At 43.6% G+C, this 27,324-nt stretch overlaps 2 protein-coding genes across 2 annotated transcripts; both read right to left on the bottom strand.

The window, feature by feature from the left end:
- Window positions 1-12,399: 12,399 nt before the first annotated feature.
- On the bottom strand, window positions 12,400-13,719 carry kcnf1b (potassium voltage-gated channel, subfamily F, member 1b). Its single transcript, XM_069662210.1, has one exon. It carries the CDS (start codon window positions 13,717-13,719, stop codon window positions 12,400-12,402), a length of 1,320 nt encoding a protein of 439 aa, XP_069518311.1.
- Window positions 13,720-16,426: 2,707 nt separating this feature from the next.
- Window positions 16,427-26,668, bottom strand: atp6v1c2 (ATPase H+ transporting V1 subunit C2). The gene is made up of 12 exons (XM_069662226.1): window positions 26,513-26,668; window positions 25,945-26,012; window positions 25,313-25,398; window positions 24,290-24,384; window positions 23,279-23,370; window positions 23,101-23,196; window positions 22,932-23,000; window positions 21,038-21,130; window positions 20,859-20,946; window positions 20,542-20,639; window positions 20,305-20,434; window positions 16,427-16,516 (listed from the first exon to the last, which is right to left on the bottom strand). The coding sequence occupies exons 1-12, from the start codon at window positions 26,666-26,668 to the stop codon at window positions 16,427-16,429; spliced, it is 1,161 nt and encodes a 386-aa protein (XP_069518327.1).
- Window positions 26,669-27,324: the final 656 nt, after the last annotated feature.

Raw genomic sequence — 27,324 nt, 5'->3', positions numbered from 1 at the left:
GAAAGGTGTGCAGAGCAGAACAGTCGAATAATTAACACTCTGCCCTCAGCTGGGTTTTCAAGAATCCCAAAGTTCTGTGTTTCTAATGACTGAGGAGTTCTTACACAGTAATAAAGACTCTTTGGTGATGTACTGAATGATGTCCAACAAATGTAAACGTTGATAACAGCTCTGCATACCTTTCAACCTTCCTTTTTGAAAAGAATGACTACATTGAGATTTATTTCTCATCTCGTTCCTGCTGGAAATTTACAGCAAGAATAACAAACAATGAAACAGGAACAGCTTTTGGCCACAGCTGTCCTTGGGTCTCATTCATGAAACGTTAGTAACTTTGTGTGTAGATTTGCACATAAAAGCCTACGCTACTAAAAACCTACTCCGGATTCATGAACACCGCGGGAAACTCAGATCTGATCGTAAACACGTGTGTATGATCATGAATGCCAATCCATCGTAAAGTGACAGCGCGCTCCCGGTAATCAGCTATTAGCATAAATCCCCGCCCATGAATTGCCAATGACCACCACATAAGGAGGTGTAGATGCATCCAGTCGACCTGTCAGTCAGGACGCAAACAAAGAAAGAGAAAGAAAGATAAAATAATTTTTCTGAAGCGGAGATAGAAATAATTTTGGGTGAAGTGGAGTTAAGAAAACACATTTTATTTTCATCTGTTAGCAGTGGTGTGACAGGGACAGGCAAAGCGAAGGCCTGGAGGGAGGTGACAGATGCCGTTAATGTTGTCTCTGTAGTCCAAAGAACCGTGTCCGAGGTGAAGCGTAAATCGTTTGACATGAAACTGGAGGCAAAGAAACGCATAAGCGCACAAAAAAAATACATCAGCCACAGGAGGAGGAGGCTCACAGTCACAACTATCAACTGCAGACGAGCGCATCACTGGCATAATTGGGGAGACCTCTCTGTCAGGAATGATACCTGACGGAGACAGCGACATGCCTCCACTGGAGTCAACATCAAACCCAGATAGTAAGGTGATTAGTGTTGTATCGTAATACATTAAACCATCACTGATAGCTTAGTGGTCAGTATAGTTTAACCTAGGTCTTACAGTCCCACCAAACAAACAGAAGATTCATTTTTGAGTTTTCTCTCCGGATTGAATGAAGTGGAAACGGGAAACCAGAAATGTTATATTGTGCGTAATGGATCAAATCTAAATCATTGATGGCTGTCGGAATGTATATTTAACATTTATTTTAACAAAGGATACGGTTAACTTATAGCCCACAGCAGTTTTGTATGCATCGTCTTCAAATGATTTGAATCTTAATAGCCTAAAGCTCTGTTTTATACAGCTCCAAATAAGTCAGTCTGCAGCCAACGTAAATGAAACATTTTTCAAATCAGATTTATTAAAGGTTTCTTTCAAATGATCAAAGAGCCACACAAAAAAAACAACCAAAAAAAAAAAAAACGTGTCGTCTCAAATAATTTCCTAGCTGGCGAGTGCTCCTCCCATGATGTGGCTCCACCACCTTCTGCCCCTGCTGCTCCTGCTGCTGCTTCTGCTGCTCCTGCTGCACCCAGGTACCGCGGCCGAAGAGGTGATCCGGCTGTCCTTACGGATGAGGTCCTGAGGAATCAAGAGGCTTTACTTACAGCAGTTAACCAAATTAACACATCCCTCCAAGAAATAAACACCAACTTGAAGGGAATCTGCGAGGCACTTTTCAAGTGTTATCTTGTCAGTATTGTGTGATGTCTGTGGTTATCCTGGGAAAACACTTGAAACAAGATAATCAAGCTGCTCTCTTTGATTCTGATAATTAAATATAGCCTATTTGTATATATTTTCAAGAGCATGACATTAAAATGAGCTGATGTAGCTGAAACAATCAATGTCGTTTCATGTTTAACTAAATGTGTTATATTTTAATCGTTTGTCATGTTTAGGCTTTATCACGTGTTTCAAAGGCATCTGCGTATTGTGTACATAACAGAGTGCAATAAGTGTAATTTCCAATCGTGACCAACATTATTTATGTGCATTCTTAAATTTACACAAGCACTACGCGTGGTCAGCAGCATGTGTAGATTTTGTTAGTAGCTACGAAAAGATCGGAGCTACTAAAATATTGATCAATGCGGAGATGCACGTAAATATTCGTCTGCGAACAGTTTACACACAAATTCGTTCTGCTCACGTTTCATGAATGAGACCCAGTGTGTGCAGTGGTTTGTGTTATCTGCAGTGATTGAGGCTGTTAGCTGGGTTAGCAGTACAAGCTAGTTAGCCACCAGCAAGGCATTTCCTTCCTTACTTCTGTTAACCATTCTACAGAGTTTCCTGCAACGCTAGCTCAGTCCTAAAAGCAATATATCCTGTCACATCTGTAATTACAGATGTTACATTAAATCAAGTATCTGTACGTGTAGGTACGGACTTTGGGATGAGAATTGTTCTAGTTTCTGGTTCTACTAAAAGTAGTTTTCTTCTCCTCTTGAGAACAGACCTGACAAAGCTTCATTTTTACTTGTTACTAATCTGCATCATGATGTTGATATTTCGGCAAAGGTAAGACCCATTAATTCAAGTCAATCACAAGAAAACGGTTTCCTTTCCGGGTTCACACCGCTGAAGTAAGCCAGAGTGCAGCCTCTGTGTAACTTACTATTTACAGTGACGCTGAGACTCAGCACAAACAGATGAACGGGCGCTCCTCTGGGGGATGTACGGTCGCTTCTCAAGCTGCTAACTGGACTGTAAACAATGCAATGCACGGAAAAGGAAGTCTGGGCTGGAAGTTGTTTATCTTTAAACGCTGACTAAACCGGAAATACAGACAAGTTGGCCATTGTTCTCGAAGGAGATTAAGATGACTCCAGCAAAACTCTCATGATTTTATTTTGTGTAAAATTGCCCTCGACAGTTAAATCTCCTGAGTCGTCTGGTCAGAAGTCTCAAAGGATCCAGTGGGTGCATCCTTCGCGGATCAACATAACTTATCGTTATCGTTATTGTGCGTGAATTCAGACAAGATGGTGGACTCTAAAACGGCCGAGGAATACACTTTAAATGTAAAAGTTTTTCGTTTCAACTCAATCGAATAGCTGCGATACGAATGTTAAAAATGTTAGTTATGTTAGCTAGCTAGCCAGCTAGCTACCCGATGCTAGGCGACTGGAGCTGCGCTTAGTGACGCAAGGTTAAGGGTGGGAACAGCTGGTGACGCAAACAGGAAATCCTCCGTAGACCAGACCGTCTCATTTCAGTTTGGCCTTAGCGTCTACTCGGCTTTGAATGACTCATCCTCCGTAGACCACCTCCTTCGAAGGATGCAGCCCACGTTTTCAGACACAGCTACAGCCTAAAGTCTGCCTCACCTTCTGTTGTGCGGTCATAAACTAGATCCTCCTCATAGGTCAGTGATCAGACAACACACCTGCAGGACCATCTCTTCACCCCATGCCAGCAGTGACCTTTACAGGTGGAACATAAAGAAAGTAAATAAGTGAGATATAAAGGGTCTCCAGTGTCGATGTTTGAAAATGTTGAAGGAGGCGAGCTGCCCTAAAACGAGACGGAGTGACCGGCTGTGAGCGAGCCGGGGCTGAAGAGGAGTGCAAAGCAATCAATGAGTGGGCAAGGCTGAGTGCTCGCTCCGCAGCAGACGGGCAGACTGAAAGAAACGGACGTCTGAAAGGTCAGCATCCCGCTGCTTTTACAGAGTAATTCTCGAGATCAATAATTTAGCTGTCTGAAGGACTGTTAAATCTAAAGTAAGGACACTCAAGTGTTTCTCACGCCATTCATAAAGTGTTTTCATTTCCCACTTCACAGATAAGTTGAGACCTAAACTGATGCATATCTGCACCACAGGGACGTGAAGTTCACCCCTGTGACGTGCTGTGATTCTCAATACAGACTGAGGAGGCTGAGAGGGCAGACACATCAAAAGGAAAGGAAAAGATCTCACAGGTAAAGAAATCAGCTACATCACAGTTCATACAGTAGCTGATACATTTTTCTGACAATTAAAATTAAGCATTTAACAAAAACTAAATTTAAAAGCACAAAGGTAAAAATATTTAGACTATCTGTGTCACCAGAAAGAAACAGAAAAAAAAAAATCAACAGTTTGAGTCATTCCTCGAGTGATCCATCATCAGTAAATCTCTCTCTGACTCCCGAAATCACATCTAGCTGTCACTTCTGGTTGCACCTGCTGTTTTTAGAACCAGATACAGATAGAGATTGAAAGAGAAACATCAGAAACAACAGACCTTAAAAAAATGTAAAGTTTAACTTTCTGGGAATATAATTTGGCAGTTTTTTAAGATTTCTTAATAAGTATTAACCCTTGAACGCAAAGAGCAACTTGCAGATTACATTTTTTTTGCAACATTAATGAAAAAAGAAACCCTTGATTTCATATTATTTACATGACATAAGGGCACAAATTTAGAGGAGCAGGTAAAGCTGCTAAAAATGGCTTTTTTTGGCTGACCGCGGGGCCCTACACTGAGTGAGTGAGTGACGGACTGTACTTTCACAGCCGTGGAAAGAGTTGCGACATTGCAATGGCAGATCATGGAGTATATTGGACCTCCACTGACGCGACTCTCTGTCCATACGGCTCTGGATACTTTGTTCGAGGAGTAGGCGGGGCTGCTCTTCTGCTCTCCTCACCTATGTCTGCAGCGCGCACCTGCTTTCAAATACGTTGTCGTCGGCCTCGTAAGGACAGTCCTTGTAACACATTGCCCACAAAAGCCCACATTGACCTGATGCGGTCAGCTACATACTAGGTTTTGACTTAGTCTTGTATAACAAGAGGGACTCGCGGTGTCCGACTCTGCTTTAGCTCAATGTGCAGTATGTGGTAGTGAGTCTGAGCGGTCATATTGTATATTCATTTTTGCGTTTGTGCATGTTGCACAAATTCTAGCTTGACAGGACATCGAGCCCACCGTTTGTCTCGCCGCCTGTTAGGTCTGTGTCCTGCCCCTCCCCCGTCGTGTGCTCACCAGCTCCTGATCGTGCTCTCCCCAGCTGTGTCTCATCAGCCCCATTACCCCATGCATTTTGCCCTCTGTCTTCCCCTGTCGTTGCCAGTTCGTTTGTACCTCTGTGTCGCGTTCCAGCATTCTGTTTCCTGGCTCTCATTTTTTGACTACTGATCTGACCCTGTTTTGCCTTCTGACCTTGCCTTTTTCTGCCTCACGTTTTTGGATACCTCTGCCTGATCCGACTGCTCATCTGTGTACCGAACCCTGCCTGTCATTAAATCGTTTCTGAATTTGGATCACCCGTCTGTGTGATTGCAATTGAGTCCTTCCTCTTGATCCCCGGTTCGTGACACAAGAAGAGCTAGCTTTCGTGCCTGGGTGCATTTTGTGCAGGTGAAGAGACGGAGTATCAGTATCTGTCATCGCCCGCTGTGGCACCGTATACCGTTATAGAAGGCAATACGAAATACAACTGATACAAGCTGACACTCGCACATTAGTAACTGTAATGGGTAAGTATTAATGCTCCCACTTGCTACTCATGTTTTGTCACAACCTTTGATATGTAATAAACTTTATAGAGTTGTGATGTGAGCACAGCGTTAGAGATCACTAGCTAACGCCGGTCACTCATCACGCCCCCTGCCCAGTTCTCCACTGGTTCTCGTTGCACTGCAACTCAATGGCTCATAATTATAAGCTTGTGGTCCATTGGATGCAATCAATGACAAGAGTGGGATGTTTTTATGTCAACTTAGCTGTAGTCCCCTGTGACTCTCACCATGTCTCCACACCTGTCACTATGTCTGAGCCCTTTGAACTCTCACCTGTTGGCTTCTCGAATCTCCACCTGGCCCATACTTGCCTTCTTCTTGACTGCTAACCTGGTTTTGGACCTGCTGCTCCGTGGACCACGTCTCCTGCCTGCTCCTTCTTGGTGCTGTTGCCCTGTATGAACTTTTGTGAGTGAGCGTTTGACACCTCCTTACCACATTCACCTTCTTCCAGTTTGGCTCACCGAGCCCGACTCTGACGGCAGTAGTCTTATTCTGAACTGAACTGTTTTATTAACTGTTTTTCCTGTACCTGCTGAATCTAAGTAAAGTTATTCTGCTTTTAGGTCCGAACTTTGTGGTCTTGATCTGTAGTAGTCCTACTGAGCAACGTTTTGATGTTTGCACACGCAAAAGGATTAATATGCACATATGCACACAGAAAAGAAGCAACGCCTGAGGAAAATGCAGGGAAATAGAAAATGTTGGAGAACCCTGCATTTTGTTTTGTTTTGCAGGAGCTCTCTCTGCTGTATGATGTCTTTCAAAAAAAATGAGATGACTACGACTAAACATGGACTGAGTCTTCAAGCCTGTAAATGTGGCAGTCAATGTTGACATGCAAAGCAGTGAAGACATCCTTTACCACCTGCCACCCTACCATGTTCTGTGATCACTCATTGCACTGAATCCATAATTATAATTACTAATGAGAATTTAAATTCAAGCCTAATAAAGGTGTTCTACTTTATTTTGTTGTCCATCCCGAGTGCAATCTTATTTAGGTAGGTAACTCAATATTCCTAATTTTAATTCCAACTCAGCAAACATCTGTAATGACTCATTCTTCTGACGTGCATGGGATTTGAAAAAAACACTTTTGTTGCTCTATTAAATGTATAACTGAAGCACTGAGTGTGTTCAATGTGGGAGTCCAGACTAAAAGCAAAAGCCTTCGTTGAGGCAGAATAATGAGAGCCTCACTGTTATTTAAAGACTGGAGCCATGACAACAGAGGACGGCTGCTGGTGAGCGACTTTATGTGCTTTTTTTAAAAGAGAGGGCGGTATGTTGCCAAAATGGCATGCATGACATCAAATACGAACATATGGTTCAATAATGTGTCGAGTGCAATGATTTTGACAGACAGATGTTTCACTTAAAGGGATATTCTGCCTGCACTCCCACCTGAAGGATTCATGTTTAAACCACATAACATGGCAGACACTCTGCAGGCAGAGATATTGCATATTCTAGGGTCTGACATCTGGGATGGTCGGCTGCCAAAGCAATGTGGTGTTCCTGTGCTTTCAAAAGTCAGTTCACTAACAAGCACACGCCATTGTTTTAAACTAGTTTATGTGGACTATGCTGGAGGGTTGAAGTTGTGTGCGATTGGAGGGGGTCAAATGTGGTTGAGTTAGTTCGAGCAAAAAGGAACCCGGGGGTCTACACTCAGGGTGGGGGCACAGCTCGACGCGCTTTTTGATTCAGTCTCCCCCAGTGGTTCCTGTGTTGAGATAGGAGAGAGGAGGGGAATGGGCTCTGGGGGCGAGGGATTTGAGAACTGAGACAAGAAAGGGGAGAAGGGGTTAGGCAGGCGTATATATGTACACACAGGTAATTGCATTAGGGAGGCACAGGTGTGAGAGCTAACGAGACACAGGTGATGAAATTATTGAGCCTTCCTGAACCTACCTTATAATAACTTAATAAAATCAAACCCAGAAAAACATGGACACTGTCTGACAAGACATAGAAGCATTTTCTATTGACACAGACGAAAAGTTCTGATTCTGGCCTCCAACAACTCGATCTGATACCATATCAGGCATTTGTTCATATTGAAAGGGAACATTATTGCATTATTGTTCTTCTGCCATAGGGCATCCATATGGTGGCTGTCAAGGGCGATCGTGCTGCAACCGCCCTAACGTAGTCCATTAGATGAAGCAGATGAAATCAGAAATTATGCAAATTCAAAAACAAATGCAACGATGGAAATGTGATGCAAATGGAAAAAGACGTGCTGCAAAAATGTAAAACAAATGCATTAATATCAAACGCTGCAAATACAGAAACAAGCAAAGTCAGAAACACACAAATCCAGAAAACATGCAAAAAAAAAACCCTGCCGCAAATACAGTCATCACAAAAGAAGTGCTCCAGGCCTGTAGGGGGCGCTCAGTGTGACAGGTTTACTATTGATGGGAGGGAGAGGGAGACGAGACATTAAATGTAATACTTATCAGACTTTGTAACGTTAGATGCTGCTGGAGCAGAGTGTCTCTGTTGGATACGTACCACTGACTGCTGTGCAAAAACACACGACAGTCCCAGACACCAACAGTTCAGTCGTTTTCTGGCCAGGTTTGGATCCTAACATCCCAGAGATGTGTGTTTTCTTTGTTCATGTTATTGCACAGCAGTCACTGGCACATGGACCAGAGACACTCGGTCCATTTGTTTTGGACTTTTGCATGTGTTTTTTAATTTGCATCATTTCTGAATTTGCATCCTGTTTCTTCTAATGGAAACCATTTGGGCCGGTGCAGTGCGATTGCCTTCGTCGGCCACCGTACATCCATGAGGGCTCGCTGTTTGTTGTCTGAACATGGTGTGTAAAGGTGCCACTTCAAGAGCACTTCATCAGGTTTTCTTTGACATTTGGCCACTGCAGAGGGCACTCTATCCTGTTTATCTATCAAAGTGGCATCTGTGCTTCAAAATGTGTATCCATTTTTTATTCTTAAATCTAGGCTTTTGCACTTTTGTAAGAGTTAATGAGGGAATTAATAAATTGCAGGCGACACCAACAGCTGGCCTAACTCGAGCCCCTTACTTGCTAAATGCCTGCATGCTGTCTAAAATCACACACTGAGCAGTAATATGCCAGATTTGTAGGTTGAGTGTACAAAGCAAAGTCAGCATAATGACGTATATCCTTCGCTGTCAAAAAATGACCTTTACCCTCACCTACAATACGACCAGTGGGAACTAATTAAAAAAGGGACTAATTACCAGTTAAACCATTGTTCAATCAAAAGCTATTTACCATTAAATCCTCCTCCAGAGATCTCTGGGACTGTGAGGATCGTGGGAGATCCTCCTGTGAAGCATCAAAGCACACAGAGGGGAGTCAGGTATCGACACAGAGCTGCTTACGCCTTTGATGCGTTTGTTTACAGGTCACACATGGTGGGAGAGCGCCAGAGAGAAATACACTGTACATTAGAATGATGGAGGTTCACATTATAGCTGCACACTTCAAGTTTGTCTGTTCTGCTCTAAGGGGTTATTACACACTGAGGTCAGCACCTTATAATTTCATCCTGACTGTGTCACACTGCGTCACCTGTGATGCTTGCTGATGCATAACAGATGAAGTGCTATATTTGGTCTAAGTCCCTGTCAGTTAACGTCTCTCACATCATCTTTCATCTTTGAGTATTGATGAACAATCATTTACTCATTTTTTACCTTCAGACAGCAATAAACTCTTTTCAAACTGAAGCTCAAAGGTTTTCACAACTTCAAATCTGCATATCAGTCGTTTGATCGCTCCGCTCAGCATGTGAAGTGACAGATCCTAATCTGAGACGGAGGATGAGGAGGTGGAGGCAAGACGAAGGAGTGAGAAGGAGACGGAGAGAAACAGCGGGTGGTGGGGGAGGAAAGAAGGAGGAGGGGGCTGACGCTTTTGAGTGTTTAGTGTGTGGGTGTGTAGCCGTACTTTGAAGTGTTTTCCTGCTGAGGACGACTGTTTCTCACAGGCCGCTGCACAAGCATGGATAAACACAGAAACTTATACGGCAACATGTAGATGAAGACAAACACACATTCTTTAGAAGCAGCACAGATTCTCGGGTTAAAAGAAGTTAGAAGTTAGCTTTCAGTGCGGAGCTAACTGAACTTCATGTTATGTGTAGGAGATCATAAAACTTAAATCATTCTAACTTGAAATATACTTAAAGGTTTAATAAGTCGGATTTTTTCTTGCATTTTGTCAACAACACATTCAAACTGGGCCCCTCCTCCTGGGCTCTTCATCACCAGAAGCACACTCTCATTCTCTTGTGCGAGAACACGCCTACCTCGCCGAGCTAACACCGACAGCATCTTGGTTACCTTTGCGCTAGCATGCTAACTGCTGGTTAGCTTCGCGCTGGCATGCTAACCGCCGGTTAGCCTGTCCTACCTGGTTTGAGGCACCGACCTGTCCAACAAAGAAGGCCAACTCTTACGACATGATCGCCAGTCTGAATGGGGCCCAGCTAGTAATTTGAACCACTCCCACACTCACCTGTAGGTTTTGATTGGCTCAGGGAACCACAACAGCGCCCCTCCTGAAAACGTCCATTGCAAAGCAAAACAACTGAACAGATGCAGAGGGAAGGGTCAATATTTTATTTTTCTAGGAAACTCCTACTTATTATACCTTTAAAAAAAAAAAACCTGTACTAAAAATAATAATCATAAACTTTCTTCCAATGTGTAAATCATTGGATGAGGAATTTCTTGCTTCTCTGAATGTGCTCCAACAACATCGGCCATGTTTGCTGCTTCACTTTCATCCACGTGGCTCCATGTTTGACTAAACGCCTCTTCTTTCTGGATGAGTTTCTTTCTCCTGTCTGATACATCTTGATAAATCTTTTTCATTGTTTCTGTCATGTTATGTCCAAGAAAAACTCAAAGGAATTGTATATGTACGTGTTAGCTTACTGTCCCTTCAATTTAGGTTGAAATTGTTTGAGTGCAACGATGCAAATTTTATTAATAATTCCCACAAATGAATTCAAGCTAAAGTAATGAGCCTGTTTTAAAATGTAAGGAATAGAAAGGATAACTTTGTGAAAATGTTGAACGTAAAAGATGACAAATAGTTCAGAAAAATAATTAACCAAGTAAAGAACATACGTGAAAACCTAACATATCAATAATATTATTCTAGATTTTTCTTTCACAGACAAAGCTGGAGCACAGACTGCAGACGGTCTGTAAGTACATTTGTCCGACATTTAAATGAAGAAATCCCCAAAAGGCTCCAACAACACAGACAATTCACCCCCTTAAAGTTTTCATGAGCCCTTTTAAAATATTTACTCCTGCAAATTTCAAGTGTGGGTGTGTGTGTCTCTCCAGTTTGCAGACATCTCTGCTGTCGTCTTCTTCTTCACCCTCAGATGTTTTTAATCATCCTGTTATGTGTCCCTCTTCTGGTTCCGTACCAGTCGCATGATATAAACATCGCCACACCACCCACTGGTTTACGTCGAATGTTCCTGAGTATTACCTGCTGCGTTCACACATCGGTTCACCCTGACTTCTTGCGGACATTTTACTAGGAGGCTGGCAGGTAAATTCAGGGTGAAAAATTCATGCCGTCCATCCGGATAATCCATCCATCTATTATCTATACCGCTGATCCTGTTCAGGGTTGCAGGGGGCCAGAGCCTGTCCCAGCTGTCACTGGTCGAGAGGCGGGGTTACACCCTGGACTGATCACCAGTCAACCACAGGGCTGACACATAAGAGACAGACAACCTTTCACGCTCACATTCCTACCTACAAGCAATTTAGAGTCACCAATGAACCTAACGAGCATGTCTTTGGACTGCGGGGGGAAGAGAACCCACGCATGCAGAACATGCAAACTCCACACAGAAAGGAGCCCTATGTCTGAATTGGGATTCGAACTAGGAACTTCTAGCTGTGTGCTAACCACTTCCCCACCTGGACCATGTTGGGAACTTTTAGGAGCACAGTGCATGTGTGAAAGGGGCTCTGAATAGAGAAATGAGCTACAGAGACCAAAACTGTTTTTGTACCAGGCTGTAAACACGTTTATTTCTGCTGTAAAGTTGGACATTTGAATATGGGGCATGAAGGGGATCCAGTTCCTTTTGGATCCAGCCTCTAGTGGACGCTTGAGGAACTGCAAATTTTCAGCTTGTCTGTGCTGGTTTTACTTTTCCGCCTTTGTGTTTGAATAAGACAGTTTGGTTTTAAGACACACAAAATGTTGCTAATTTAAATATTTGTTCCACCCTCTGTAGATGGGAGGTATTCTAAGCAGCTGTGCAGCAGGCAGCTGTGGTTCAACTTTCTGGACTAAAGACAATAATAAACAAGAACAATTGTTGGTGGTCAGCAGGACATAAAATCCACCTGGTCCTGTTTAGCCCCAATCTGATACGTTTGGTCCCAACACAATGACACCTGATTATAAATACATGTTGACAACCTGATTTGTACTCTCCTACAATAGAAATGGATGTTTTTTTAAATGATTATCATTAACATACAAGTCTGCAAAATTTGCACTCAAGTTTCTACTTGTCAAAAAAGACGCTTTAATAATCCTCTATGCGCACATTTTAGTTCTATAACAGCAGCCTTTACAACATCAACAGCTATAGATGAGGTAACTTCAGCGTGGAATAAGCAGCATCAAAGCAGCAACAGAAACAACACAACACATTAGAGACTCTAATGGCAGTACAGGTGTCGCTGTGGAGCTGCCCAGCGTGTCTGCAGGTCTGTAAAAGTCTCGAAGTCATAATGTCAAACTCTTGACAGTTTCTTTCGGTGCATTAGTTTTGGAAGAGTGTCTTTAACATTTAAGAATGAAACTGTTCCCATCTTCACCTTAATCCCTGCTTTTCCTGCGCGCGTCCCCGCCAGACTTCAGCTCCATCAGCTCCACCTCGTGCTTCGCCGCTGTCTCCAACACTTTCTGTTTGTTGTAGAATACGACAAAGTTATTTATGATGGGGTGGATGGGCAAGGCGATGGCTATCACCCCGCACAGAAAGCTCACGGCTGCGTTGCATTTGCCGAGCGTGGTTTTGGGGTAGATGTCCCCGTAGCCCACCGTGGTCATGGTGATGATGGCCCACCAGAAGGACTGCGGGATGCTTCTGAAGAGGGTCTCTGGGTGGCTTTGCTCCATGGTGTATGCCAGTGCTGAGAACACAAAGATCCCCACGCCCATGTACATGAGGAGCAGTCCAAGCTCTTTTAGGCTCCTCTTTAAAGCGTAGGTGAGAGTCTGCAGCCCGGAGGAGTGGCGCGCCAGCTTAAAAATACGCGCGATACGCATGATGCGGAGCGCCTGCACAGCCTGCTGGACATTACCCAGCTCCATCATGGATGAGGTGCCGAGGTAGGTGAGTGATAGGACCACATAAAAAGGAATGATGGCCATAAAGTCAATGATGTTCATGATGGAGAGCGCAAAGTGCAGCTTGTTGGGAGAGGAGGCGAGACGCAGCAGGTACTCCGCTGTGAACCAGGACATGCACGCGGTCTCGATCGCCTCTAGGATCGGATGCTCCACCTGTTTCCCCTCTGTGTCCATCACCTGGAGCTCCGGAATGGTCCCTACGCACATCACCACCGCTGACACCAGGACAGAGAGGAAGGAAGCGATGGCGATGACGCGCGCCGGCAGGGAGGAACCCGGCTTCTCCATCAACCTCCACAGGAACCTCTGGCACCGCTGGGTGCGCGTTATGCACTGATCCACCTCAAGATCCTCCAGGATGACTTTCACTTTGTTTGCGATCTCCTTCAGCTCCTCCTCCTTCTCACTTAAGTAACTTTTACAGCATTCGTCTAACACACTTGGGTCTATTTTCCAGAACTCCATCTCCTTGATAAAACAGATAGGGCAGATCCCGCGTTTGATGTGGATCTCATCAAAGTAGTAAACGTCGATGATGCACTTGAACGCATCAGGATCTCGGTCAAAGTAAAACTCTTTTCTCCCCGGATCGAAGTCATCGCAAAGCGACGAGATAACTTCATGATTCTGAGTCGAACAGTCCAACAACTCAGCCAGTCTGCTCTCCGGGTAGCGGTTCAAAACGTCCCCGAAGAGCACCACTCGGACTCCGCCAATGTTCACAGCAATCTCCCCCTCTGTGCACGGATCAGTGTTATAGCTTGGCTTCGGAACTGTCCACATTGTTTCTTACAAATTGTTTGAATAAATATGTGTCCTATGATATAAAACTAAAGTGTATTAAACGGATTTACTGTCCAACATTTCCGCGCGTAAATGTTCCTCTCAAGACTGTTTGACGCACTGAATGGCACAGCTTGAGCGGCCAGCCTTTCCTCACCTCTCTCTCTCTCTCTCTCTCTCTCTCTCTCTCTCAAACACACACACACACACACACACACACACACACACACACACGTCTTTTTTCTCGTGCCTGGGAATTCAATATGTAGCTCGTTTGGTTGTAAAGACATTCCAGTCAATAATTGAAAGAGCACCATTTATCAGCACTGACCATAGGACACAAAGAAACTATTTTCCCACAACGCTTAACGCTCTTTTGTGCATTTAAATTAAGAAATCAAATACCACATTATAAAAGTTAATTACTGTAATTTACAATGTTTACAACGTCAGGCTTATTGACTCATTGAAAAAATATCAGTTATGAAAGCAGAGTTATACTGTGAGGATATTTGCTGCACCTGGAGCCGGTACTGAAGGTTACATTTTACTATGTTATCATTTTGACTTTATTCCCAAAATACAAAATAAAAAAAAGTCTTCTTCCTGTAATTTTTCCCCTTTTGCCCGATCCCCAATGCTCTTAAGATTAAGATTTTGCACTCTACTCTTTTAGGCTTGTGACCACTCAAGTCTTCAGCCTCATGCGCTCTGCATGAGGAGCGAGCTACAAAGGTCTGGTAAGCTCACATCTTTCTAACTTCACATCACTTATTTCTTCGGCCCCAACTGATGCTGAATCAAGTGAGGACATTTGTGGACTTCACACAGCTCCCCCTGCAGCCCAAAAGGGGTTAATACACCTTTTTCTTCATATAGTAGTACTTTGATGTGCAAAATTGTTTAAAATAAGCTCTACCTCAGACAGTTACAACATACTACTTACACAATGATGCATTCAAATCAACAATTTATGTAATATTAACAGTCACAGGAGCATTTTTTATGCAGGAACAGTTATTTTACTTTGAAACTTTATCACACCTTATTTATAATACTTCTGTACTTCAATCATAGACTGTATCAAAGAAGTGGAAGCAGCCACCATGATGTCACCCCTTCATCTGTAAACCCGCCGTGTAATGTAACAAAGTAACAGCATTTTGTTACATTACTTAAGTATTTTTTGGGAGTATCTGTACTTTACTTGGGTTTTTAAATTTCTGTCACCCTCCACTTTTTTACGATACATTTCCACAAATAATCTTTACTCAAAATTAAATCAGGAGAAATTTGGAGGTCTAATGATTTAAGATGATTTAGGTGGCAGTGATGCAACATCATGGCTGCCAGAAAACCTTGAAGAAGAAGAAGAAGGTAAATCAAGTGCAAGCGTGCAACAAGGAATTTTAAAGCTGTGGTTTTATTTTTAAATTAAGTCAGACGGACGCGAGTAGCAACTACGTGAGTAGAATACCACTCGATGGTGATACTGGATGCATGAATGAGGCAGAGACAGCAACGGCGTCTGCACCAGCTACTCCGGAGAAAGGTGGAGGTGGTGACGGTGTTGTTCTTCTAGTGATGAAGAAGAACACCCCTTTAAGTTATGAAGACCTTGTTTTTCTTCTTCTCCATGTTTTAAAGGGGTTTACAGCTAAACAATAAAGTTCATAATTCTCTAAATTCAGACCACTTCTTTTTTTATTAACATCATTTTCTTGTACTTTTACTTTCAATACTTAAGTACGATTATTATGAGAAAATTACTTTTCTTAAGTTCAGTAAATATCAGATACTTAAGGGCTTTTACTCAAGTAATATTAGAATAGCTGAGTCATTTTCTGGTCTGATATCTGCACTTTTACTCAAGTATAGCTTTCGGGTACTTCATCCACCACTGCTTTTAGGTTCCTCCAGCTCACTCTTGTGAGAATTGGAAAATGACCTGCTGATGTGTGAAAACGCCACACATGTACTCCATCAATCAGAAATGTTCAGCTCTACAAGTCCCCCCCAAAAGTTCCTGCTGGGAAAGTACTTCCCCAGAGCAGGGACCTTGAGGACTTTATTTAAGTCCCTGGGGAAAGTTACTGCAGTGGAAACGTGGATATAGGGTGTATTTACACTGTGGTCCCAGTAATTTTAATTAAATAAAGGATCTAAGTTCTCCTTCCAACAACGATAGCTTTACATTTAAAAGCAACCTGATCAAATATGAGTTAAAAGAAAAAAGACAAAAATAGAGTCATGATATTCTTTCCCTACACAAAGTAATTGCACCAGAATGACTTTGTTGAACTGTGCAAGAAGAAATCCACTTCATTACTCTAGGATCACTTCAGGATTTCTGAGAAGAACAGCTGTACACTAAAATAAACATTTACAGTACAGCTCTTAAGTGGTTTAACAGCTCCATGTGCAGCACATCTCAAAAGTCCATGAGCTGCTCTTATTGTGGTGGAGAAAACATCCATCCGCTCTTCACAGGTTATTTGCAGTCCGAGGGAAGCTTGACAGTTTTTTCCAGTTCATGATGAATGTTGAAAACCGAGATATTCATGGATATATTTTTCACTAGATGTGTTTTATTTTTGGGTTGAGGGTCTTTCTGTTCCCCGCCCTGACTGCTTTTTAACTGTCCACAGCATGCGCGACGGGGCCCTCGTTGTTTTGGTCTTTTTGTGGGTCCTCTCTCTGCTGACTGCTAGCTGATCTCCAGCAGGTTGGTGTTGATGTGGAAGCAGATGTAGGAGGAGTACTCCTGCTGACAGAGTCCTGGGATGTCGAAGCTCACCTGCTTGGCAGAGGGAGATAGAAACACACAGACAGCAGCGTGAAAAGCAATGAAAACACTCTGTACTACTAGACTGTCTGCACACCATTCAAATGAAACTATTTTCACAAGCACCAGAGTTATTTTGGTCATATTTGAGTGCAGTTAATTTGCATGAGGTATAGCAGTTTCACATTTCTCACTATGGTCTGGTGAGGCCATGGATACATTTGCATGAGACGGATGTTATTTTTAAGAACGCTGGACAGCAGATGGTTGCTACTGCTCTCTGTCACTCAGACATGAACATGTAATCTGACTGGATAAACACTCGCTGACTTTCATGGACGCTGTTTGGGAAGCTTTGTCAAATACTCTTAAAGTTATAATCTCAAAGATGTCAGTTTCGTTCTCTTTGGCGGCACCTATGGCGATTAACGTAATTGCAGGAGCACACTTCCCAGACATCCAGACAGCAGCTCCATTATTACGACATTATTCTCGTAATATTGCAACTTTATTCTCGCAATCTTAATTTTTTTTTTTATTCTCTTTTTTTTTATGTGGCCCTAATACTCCGTCGTAATTTAATACAAATCTGCTCACTGACAAATTTTACGACAATAAACCATCTCAAATGTGTTTTTAGTTTATTTCTTATTATTTTCACCTGACAGATGTTCTCCACACATTCACTTAGCCTGCCAGAGTAATGTTTACGTTCCTTCTCCTCGGTCCACTACGCTTGGATGGCCGCCATTGTTCAGAACATTTTTCAGGCCAGAGAGATTTGAACATTTCTGATGTAATTCGCTGCTGATCTGACATTTCTAGATCAGAGGAGGTTGACCTTTGTCAGTCTAAAAGTGTACAGTCAACATTGAACATTGACGTTGTCTGTTGGTATTGATGTACATTTACATCAATATCAACAGACAACGTCAACAAAGGTCAACCTCCTCTGATCTGGAAATGTCAGATCAGCAGCGACCTCTTGTGGTCAACATGCAGAATTGGGTCATGTGATCTATCTGGCCTAAAAAATGTTCTGAACAATGGTGGACCAAGGAGAAGGAACTTGTATTATTAAAACATTTCTCTGTGTGGTGCGGAGAACATCTGTCAGGTGAAAATAATTGAATACAAACTCAAAACACATTTGAGATGGTTTATTGACGTGAGCAGTTTTGTATTAGATCGTTTGAGCTAGCTTAAATTGCAGATCGTACTTGGAGTTGCTATGGTAACGCCCAATGACTGTATATATAGATGGACAACGCGTCTCCATCTGCTCCCATTGTAAGAAATTGATGCCAAAATAGGCCCTGTGATAGGCGCTGCCATCTTGCGATGGAGACCTCATATGGAGCCAGAGTCTGCGCAGTAGAGATCGGCAAGTGAAGCGACCGTAGCCACTTCCGCTAACCCAAACACACACTTAACTTACCGAAAAAACATTAAGGATCCCTCAACTGGCGTGTTTAACAGCTGAACAGCTTCTCTGTGTTGGTCTGAGGATAACGTTCACAGGTATGGAAACTTCAATGACTGTAGTGATTGTTTTAGTTACATTTCCACTCGCGGGTCCTCCGCTCTGCTCATCTGGAACTGATTGGCTGTAGGAGCCGAATTTGTCAACAGAGCTGTCAATCATCATTTTGACAGCATCAAATAAGAATAAAAATTAACTTGTCTCTTTAATGTCACGTGGATGTCTGGGACAGTATCTGTGGAATGGCAGACCGGGGTGGTGGTTCCCATTATTAAAAAGGGGGACCGGAGGGTGTGTCCCAACTATCGGGGTATAACACTACTCAGCCTCCCGGGTAAAGTTAATTCCAGGGTGCTGGAAAGGAGGTTCCGGCTGATTGTGGAACCTCGGATACAGGAGAAACAATGCAGATTCCGACCTGGCCGTGGAACAGTGGATCAGCTCTTTACCCTGGCAGGTCTGCTTAGGGGGGCATGGGAGTTTGCTCATCCAGTCTATATGTGCTTTCTGGACTTGGAGAAGGCTTATGATCGTGTCCCCCAGGGTGGTCCTGTGGGGGGTACTGCGGGAGTATGGGGTACCGGGGCCGTTGATACGAGCCATCCGGTCACTGTATAACCAAAGTGAGAGCTGTGTCCGCATCCTCGGCACAAAGTCAAACACGTTCCCAGTGCGTGTTGGCCTCCGCCAGGGCTGTCCCTTGTCACCGATGCTGTTTGTGATTTTCATGGACAGGATCTCAAGGTGCAGCCTGGGGGAGGAGGGTTTCCAGTTTGGGGACCTCAGGATTTCATCTCTGCTTTTTGCAGATGATGTTGTCCTGTTGGCTTCATCAAGCTGGGACCTCCAGCAGGCATTGGGGCGGTTTGCAGCCGAGTGTGACACGGTTGGGATGAGAGTCAGCACCTCCAAGTCTGAGGCCATGGTTCTCTGCCGGAAACCGGTGGCTTGCCCCCTCCGGGTGGGGAGTGAGTCTTTCTCGGGGTCTTGTTCACGAGTGAGGGTAAAATGGATCGTGAGATTGACAGGCGGATCGGTGCAGCATCAGCAGTAATGCAGGTGTACCGGACTGTGGTGGTGAAGAGGGAGCTGAGCCTGAAGGCAAAGCTTTCGATTTACCAGTCGATCTACGTTCCAACCCTCACCTATGGTCACGAGCTTTGGGTAGTGACCGAAAGAATGAGATCGCGGATACAAGCAGCCGTAATGAGTTTCCTTCGGAGGGTGTCTGCGCTCAGGCTTAGAGATAGGGTCAGGAGCTCGGAGATCAGGGGGGAGGGCCGAGTAGAGCCACTTTTCCTTCGCGTCGAAAGGAGCCAGTTGAGGTGGTTCGGGCATCTGGTTAGGATGCCTCCTGGGCGCCTCCCTTTGGAGGTTTTCCGGGCACGTCCAACTGGGAGGAGACCCCGGAGCAGACCCAGAGCTCGCTGGAGGGATTTTATATCCTGTCTGGCCTGGGAACGCCTCGGAATCCCCCAGGAGGAACTGGAAAATGTTGCTGGGGAAAGGGACGCTTGGGTCACCTTGCTGAGTAGGCTGCCACCGCGACCCGGGATAAGCGGAAGATAATGGATGGATGGATGGATTGTCAGAAAAATGAACACTTGGACATAAATCAGCATTATAAGAACTAGCTATAATGACAGAAACCATGTTTGAGAAAAATTTATCGGGCGTGTATTTTGATTTTTTAATTTGACCCATGTCCCACCTGTTAAAATGGAGGAGCCAGCCAGTCAGCACGAAATGTTTTGGCTTCATTTTAAGGGAGCTGTCATGTCGTCCATCTTTTTATACAGTCTATGGGAAACGCCATAGTTGTGACTGGAAGAGAGAAGTAAAGAGAGCCTTGTTGCCCATAGGCCTTTTGCCCTGTGTCTCACCATGTTGCTTGTTGATGTTTACGTTGTCTGTTGACGTTGATATAAAAGTTGATACGTGTATAACCACCTTAACAACTTGCCTCATTTGTGCTGTTATTAATTTAACATTCACTAAATCCAGTGCCTCACATAGCTATTCTCAAAGCTGTTGTAGATCCAAGGAACTGTGCAGGAAAAGTTTCCATAGAAATGAAGCCAAAGAGGCTTTTGTCATGTGGAGGTGGGAGTGGTTTTGTCTAAACTGAGTTAAAAAAAATAAATGCAATCCAGAGCGTTTTGTATTCACAATGCAACACAGACTCGAAGCAAACCTCCTCCCTTTAGAGGTCTGAGTACGTTTTATTTCAGTAATCTTTTGAAGTGTTCACATGTGTGCAAAAAATGACTCTCTCAGTGACTCTGAGTTAATATTTTTTGTGGATTTGGTTTCTTACCTCTGTCTTGCTGGCAGTGGCTGTTGGGTCCAGATGCATGAACAGTGACGAGAGCTCTTCTCTCAGTTTCTTCGACCGCTTCCTGTCCGTCTGCAGCAGAAGAGCCTGATAGTTCACCGGCAATCCGTACCTGTCAGAAGACATCATCATTTGTTGTAGTCGCACGTAGAGAGCACAGGGAAATTAATCACAAAACAATTTTTCTTCAGTGTTGAGAGAAAATCACTCGGCACTGACCTGAGGACTGATTCCACAAACACCCTGAGTGCTTTCAAATGAATCCAGGAAACAAACGCCTCACTGAAATTCACCTTCAGCCACCGCACAAAGATTCCCTGTGGAGGAGGCGTGTGCGTTAATAACATGCTTCAACACAAACACACCATTTCAAACCGGAATCGAGACGATTTAGACACAAAAACAATTTAATGAAAGGTGTTATGTGCATCATTTTTCTTTCAGCATTTGTGTGAAAGCACAAGTCACAAGTATGAATTCTTTACTTACGACTGGAAGGTCAAAGTGGACGTGTGATTAAAAAATGTTTGACTCACATATTGTTCCTTCCTGTGAACACTGAGCTGCTTCATCTCCTGCTGCTTTTTCTCCTCCACATCAAAGCTGTACTCGCGCACGGTGAACCTGTGTGGATCAGAGGCTACACTTTGGTAATTGACACAGATAACACAGCTTGGACTTGATGGAATACTTTCTGTCAGTCCATCCTGCTTACTTGCTCTCCTGGGCTTTGGCTTTGAATTCACACACGGCTCTTTTGAAAAGTGTAACAGAGAAAATTCCTCCCTCTCCGTCCTCGTGTAGCTTCCTGACGGTCAAAAAAGACAACGAGAGGACGTTAGAGTGACACATTGCAACATGTGGCAACAAATCAAGCGGAAATACAAGAATTAGCCCTTTATGTCAAAGATGTTTGAATCAGAGGAGGAAGCCCCACTTTAACTTGCCCTGAGTTATCATTGTTGCCATTTAGCATACACATTTAGCAATAGCTATTTACGCCCCTATTTGTTCTCAAAGCTATTCGTGCAATGCAAAATAATGGCTCCATAGTGTTAGCTTGTGCTGTATTATTATGGAACTAAACTTCCTCTGCTGATGCTCAAGACCTACAACCATAAATTATGACTCCACTGTTTCCACTGTGGAGTCTTTCCGCTTCCTGGAGACCATCATCACCCAGGACCTCAAGTGGGAGCTGAGCATCGGCTAGCTCATCCAAAGGGGACAGCAGAGGATGTACTTCCTGCCGCAGCTGAAGAAGTTCAACCTGACAATGATGGTGCACTTCTACACCGCCATCACTGAGTCCATCCTCACCTGCTCCATCACCATCTGGTACGCTGCTGCTACTGCCAAGGACAAGGGCAAGCTGCAGTGTATCATCCTCTCTGCAGAGAGAGGGCTGCAATCTGCCATCTCTCCATGACCTGTATACCTCCAGGACCCTGAGGTGAGCAGGTAAGATTGTGGCTGACCCCTCTCACCCCGGACACAGTCTCTTTGAGACCCTACCCTCTTGGAAGAGGCTGCGCTCCATCAGGACCAAAACCTCCCGACTCAGGAACAGTTTCTTCCCCTCTGCTGCCAGCCTCATCAACCAGACACCAACCCCACCCCCCACTTGACATGAACTCTCATCCAGCCCCTAAGTCACTTAACATGACACTAATATTAAGACTTGCAGTTTAAGCCAAACAAATGCAGTGGTCAATATTCAGTTGCCATAGATGCTCACACTGGGTGTAGATAGCCTTAAAGCTGCCTTGTGACTATGATTGGTTCACAGAATTAATTTTGTAACCTCAAAAAGCAGCTGGTCTTTCCAAGGGAGATCGCGACAACTATTCAGCCACCCCCAGCCAGGCATTATCATGTGGTCTGCTGTGGAGACTTGAGCTTACTATCCCCTGGGAAGAGGGCCTGACAGCAGACCATGAAAGGAAACACCTAAAATACTTTGAACTGGCAGCAGAGTGCCAAGAGGCTGCCTGGAAAACCAAGGTTTACCCAGTGGAGGTTGGATGTTGGGGCTTTGTCAGCAGTGCAGTTGTACAGTTGCTACGTGGTGCTGGCATGACGGGGTCAGACCTGAGTAATGTAGTGAAGGAGCTCGGAGAAGAGGCAGAAAGAGAAGAGCTCTTTGTTATTTAGAGAGAGACCCAACGTGAATCACCATGAGCAGCACTTAGCAACATTCGGCACATTGGCAGAAAAACCTCGAGCAGAACCAGACTCGACTTGAACAGACATCTGCCTCGACTGGATGGCATCAGTGACCCCGCAGCTGACCTAATGGCACCAGAGGATGTGCGACAGGCTGAAGTGCCAAAGCAGGAAATGACACCTCACCTATTCAAAAATCTGAGGATGTTTCCACGAGGGAACTCCTCATACCAGATTTAAAGAATAATGATTAAGTTCATTTTTTCCTTCGTCTTCTGTGCCGTAAATCCAGGCTACATGGACTCTTACTTTCTGCCAGTAATGAAACACCTGTTGTTACCGAGCCTGACCTTTTAGCTGCTGAGAACAGGTACTCTGAGCTTTGCACTCGCACCTGGATCAGGTGGAGCAGCCACAGCCAACAGTGCATAAAGAGAGCTCACCTGCTAGAGCGAGGAACCACGAACTGTGAGAATGATTCATACGTCCTCTCCCACTGCAGATAGCTCCCTCTGTGGCCAAAAGCATCAACAGAAAAACATCTACAGATTAATATAACACTTATACAATCATAGAAGTTAGAATAGTTGTGAGTGTACATGCGTCACTGACCTGCTGACCAACACCAGCAGAGTTGTGAGGTATTCTGACACCACCAGGTCTTCCTTCCTCACTATGCCATTCAGACTGCGAGTTTGTAAAGTCCCACTGAGAAGACAGACATGACTTGTTGTTGGACATTAAATAGTTAACTTGTTACTCACACATGACGGATCATATGGTCACTCACTGTATTTTGTGCTCGAGGCTTTGCAAGCTCATTTTCACACTGTTGTACGCCAGAGCTCGGGATTTTAATTCCGTCTCCATCTGGGAAACTTCCTGGCACACATGCAGGGATTAAAAGGACATGTAAGTATCAGAAGTACATGCAAAAAATCTCAATACGTGTAATAACTCTATATCTATACTCCTTGCATGCAGACACTAAGAAAAACACCTAATCTTGACTTGTCCAAAAAATGTATAATTTCATTTTGTTAGTAGTGAAGACAGTTGGATTTTAAAGGGACATTCAAGTGATTTTATGCATCAAAGTTAGTTTACTACTCATTGAGTAGACGGTAGCTCGGTCTGTAGGGACTTGAATGGGAACCGGAGGCCGATTCAACCCCCGGTATGGACCAACCATGGAATTGGGGCTTGTAACTGGAGAGGTGCCAGTTCCTTTCTCGAGCACTGTCGAAGCGTCCTTGAGCAAGGCACGGAATCCCCAAACTGCTACTGTTGTGTTGTCGTGAACGATCCGATTCTTTTGAACGGCTCTTTGGTGTGGACGATGGGTCGTAGGTGAGATCAGTTATTTTTATAGTTGTGCCTAAATTTCACTGCCCGCCCTCGATCCACTCCACTTTATGCTGAATTACCACGGGCAGCTTTTTGCAACTGCAACGTTGCTATACTAGGTGACGTGCAGTGGAATCATGTCACCACAACATTGCCGACAACATTATAACCCTCCGCCAAGTCCGTTGTTCATCTTTATAGCCATGCAGAGTTCTTCTTCTATGGTATCTGCCTCTGCCTGAGTACCACTCAGGCCATGTAAACAAATGTTCAATGCACTCTGAAATAGTTTTCCATAATATAAAAAGCACCCCTAATGATGTCATCGGGTTATCTCCACCTGGGCTTGGGTTTTGTCTATTTGCATGTGTTTTTATAAATTGCGTGTGTTGGGCTCTAATAGCCGCTGCATCAATATATCTGAATATGAAAACTCATATTTGCATGTTTGTACCTTGCTGATGATGTCTGTCAGGCTGGACAGAGGCAGAGCTGTGGGATACTTGGCTTTGTCCCACTGAAACCTGGTCACGTAGCTCATCAGATCCACTGAGAAACAAACACAGACAGGAAGTCATAAACTTACTATACACAGCTAAATTGCACAATTGCAAACACACACAAACACACACTAGATTAGTGTTGCTCAAAAAACACTGGGGCAGAAACCAGCGATGCACAACACAGGCAAAAAATCATATTGCATTTATTTTGACATAAATTGCAATTGCGATGTGCTTCAGGATTAGTGGTCAGGATTATCTTTTTGCATCAATATTTGTATTTTTTATGGGAAAATCATGACAACCTGATAAAACAAACATGGTTTCTTACATCCTGAAAACATTTTGTTGGCTCGGACATCTCTTCACTTGTACGGCACCGTATTAGACCACATAGTTTTTACAAATGTCACCTTCATGGTCAAAAAGAAGAGCTTCCGCGATATTGTACTTTGCCATTCCTCAGTATTCGTTAATATTCAGATTAATGGTGCAGCACTGGCAAGCACATGCATGTAACAAATGCACACCCTATGACTATGATACACAGCATCGCACTCCAGCTCAAAGAGCAAACTGCCAGCAGATAAAATACCCCTCAGAGACTTGAGGTACGCTTTCAGGGGCGACAGGACGGCTCTCTGAGTCGTGCCGTGGTCTGATGGGGAAAAAGTTATTAGAGAAGATGGTTAGCCTGGTTTGTGAACTATGTAACTATCCTTAATGCAAAGTAAAGTGTTTCTCTGAATGTGTGTGTGGGAGTGGATGTTTGGGTTCACACGTGCATATGGAGCTATCTTTAAGTAGCGCTTAGTCTCTATGCAATGACTGTGTAGCCGAGGCTTCCATGCACTTACTGAATGAGTTTCTATACGTTGTAATTAACACCCTCAGCAAGTATGTATGGGTGTGTGTGTGTGTGTGTGTGTGTGTGTAGGTGTGTGTGTGTGTGTGTGTATATGTGTGTGACTCACCTCCATTGGCTAAGGCGTTTTCCAGCACTTTGTCATCAGACTGCTCCATCACCTCCCTCATACACTGATGCGTTTTTTTAATCACGCTGACCAGGCAACAGGAAATAAATTATCATCACTTTCATATATTTTACATATTATGTATTAAGTTATAATTTCTGCAGACTTCTATCCTATTAATGTATTTTCTGCAAATTCAATGTTGACAGTGAGGCCAACAACTATCAATGTGGAACAAAAGGATTTATTTTATCCAAGAAAAAGCCTCTAGTGGAAAAGAGATGGATAATACAAACAAGGATTAACTGAATTACAAGGTGACCTTTGCCTGGTTCGTCCAATTCTGATGTTGCAAACAAGCTTTTACATCCCCCTTACAGCACTCCAGCTCAGGTACACCAACAATGAATTTAAAATCAGAAGGGAAAACTAACCGTCAGCGGCCCCTGACCATCAATTAATCATGCCACAGACCGCGCACAAGCTCACAGTTACAAGTCTTATTTAAGGACAAGGCTGGATGTTAAGCTACAAACAAGCGCTTACTATTGAGACAAACAAGTTTCATGTGCATCAGCAGAGCATGAGCAACATATTCAATTTGGTTCATCATTCTCAGACTTTTTTGTTACCTCTCAGTCAGTGTGTCAAGCTTGGAGAGATCATCTGACACGCTGAGCAGACTGTCCAGTATTCCCACCTGAGGTCACAGCATAGACAGCACAGTTAGTGTTACTGTATCATCGATTTGACATCACAGAGTGCTCAGATCACACAAGCAACACTTCTGCATGAACTGGCTTTTAAAGGGAAGCCTGGAGAAGCCAACATATCACATTCAGTGCCCCATTTAAGGGTCTTTATGTTTAGAAAACGAAAGAATGGAAAAACCGCAGTTAAACTGTGAGCAGGTGAGCATGGATCACGTTGAGTGAAATGGGTCAGATGGAAATTTTGCCTCAAACTGTAGAGAGCAACCTGAGCCCGTATACCTTCACCAGAGAAGGACACCAAACACCATCAGCCTCCTCAGCTGCACTATACTGTACAAACACAGAACTAACATACACTTACAACTCTTCTTCTTCTTTGTTTCGATGTGAAAACCATTCTTATCTGGTCCTTATGTAAACATTTACTTTGTTTACTCTGCTTTCCCTCAGGCTCTTCTTTATAAAGACAGTTGATGCACAATCTTACCTTAAGCTCTGGAATGGTGAACCTGTGGCAGGAGGCGAGGTTGGTTTTGGCTAAGGTGCGCTTCAGTTTATCCACACTGGTTAAACTGGTCTTGTCCAAAGGGACAGATATTAACCACAAGTCAGTCATGATTCCCAGTGCTTCACATGGAGACATCCAGTCAAAATCCTCCCCATGAGAACAGGCTTTTGCACCAGTTAGACTGTTACCCAAAGCAAACAAACAGTAAGATGAACTCTATCATCAATAACATGATATAAAAGAGAACACAGACTTATATTTAAGGCTGACTTTTTCATTTTTACATTAAGATCGAGAGGAATTAAGTTTCATCTATTTTGTTTGCACAAAGTCAGAGTGTCATACAATCATATTAACATTTTTCTTCTGTTCTCGCTACATTTAGCAAAATAAAAGAAACCACGAAATGAAAAGAACACCATAACAAAGCAGGCATTCTTACCTTCACGTTATCCTCATGACCTTCTGTTTCAGTCCCTCTGTGAGTCGGAGCAGCAGCTCCACCTGAGACGGACTGACAGCTCTCTGTCCTCTAGGATCACAGGCAGCTATTACATCACTCCAGGTGATTTCAGCAAGTATAACAAGTTAGGTTACTAGGATATTACACAGAATAAACCCATGTCAAATGAAACACCTGAAACAATGTGCAGATTCAAGTTGGATATAGATTGTATTTTTTTACTAGAAAAAGAGAAACAAGTTACGTTACAGAAAATGGTTGACTTTCAATTTGAAACTTTAACTGTCACTTCGTAATTTAACAAAATTATTTTACAATTTACATAATT

This window comes from Semicossyphus pulcher, unplaced genomic scaffold, assembly GCF_022749685.1.
Source record: "Semicossyphus pulcher isolate SPU_LCO1_2020_fin unplaced genomic scaffold, fSemPul1.0.p SCAF_14, whole genome shotgun sequence".
Classification (NCBI taxonomy): Eukaryota; Metazoa; Chordata; class Actinopteri; order Labriformes; family Labridae; genus Semicossyphus; species Semicossyphus pulcher.
The sequence above is the reverse complement of the archived record's forward strand: the minus strand, read 5'-3'. Positions and strand labels throughout refer to the sequence as shown.

What these genes read in the sequence shown, in the direction of transcription:
- atp6v1c2 (XM_069662226.1), bottom strand. Translation starts at nt 26,668, where the DNA reads ATGTCTCCATGTGAAGCACTGGGAATCATGACTGACTTGTGGTTAATA. An exon ending in AAACGCCTTAGCCAATGGAG is followed by an intron (nt 24,385 to 25,312) that starts GTGAGTCACACA and finishes TTTGTTTCTCAG; the next exon opens with TGGATCTGATGAGCTACGTG. An exon ending in GCCAAAGCCCAGGAGAGCAA is followed by an intron (nt 20,947 to 21,037) that starts GTAAGCAGGATG and finishes TGATCCACACAG; the next exon opens with GTTCACCGTGCGCGAGTACA.
- kcnf1b (XM_069662210.1), bottom strand. Translation starts at nt 13,719, where the DNA reads ATGTGGACAGTTCCGAAGCCAAGCTATAACACTGATCCGTGCACAGAG.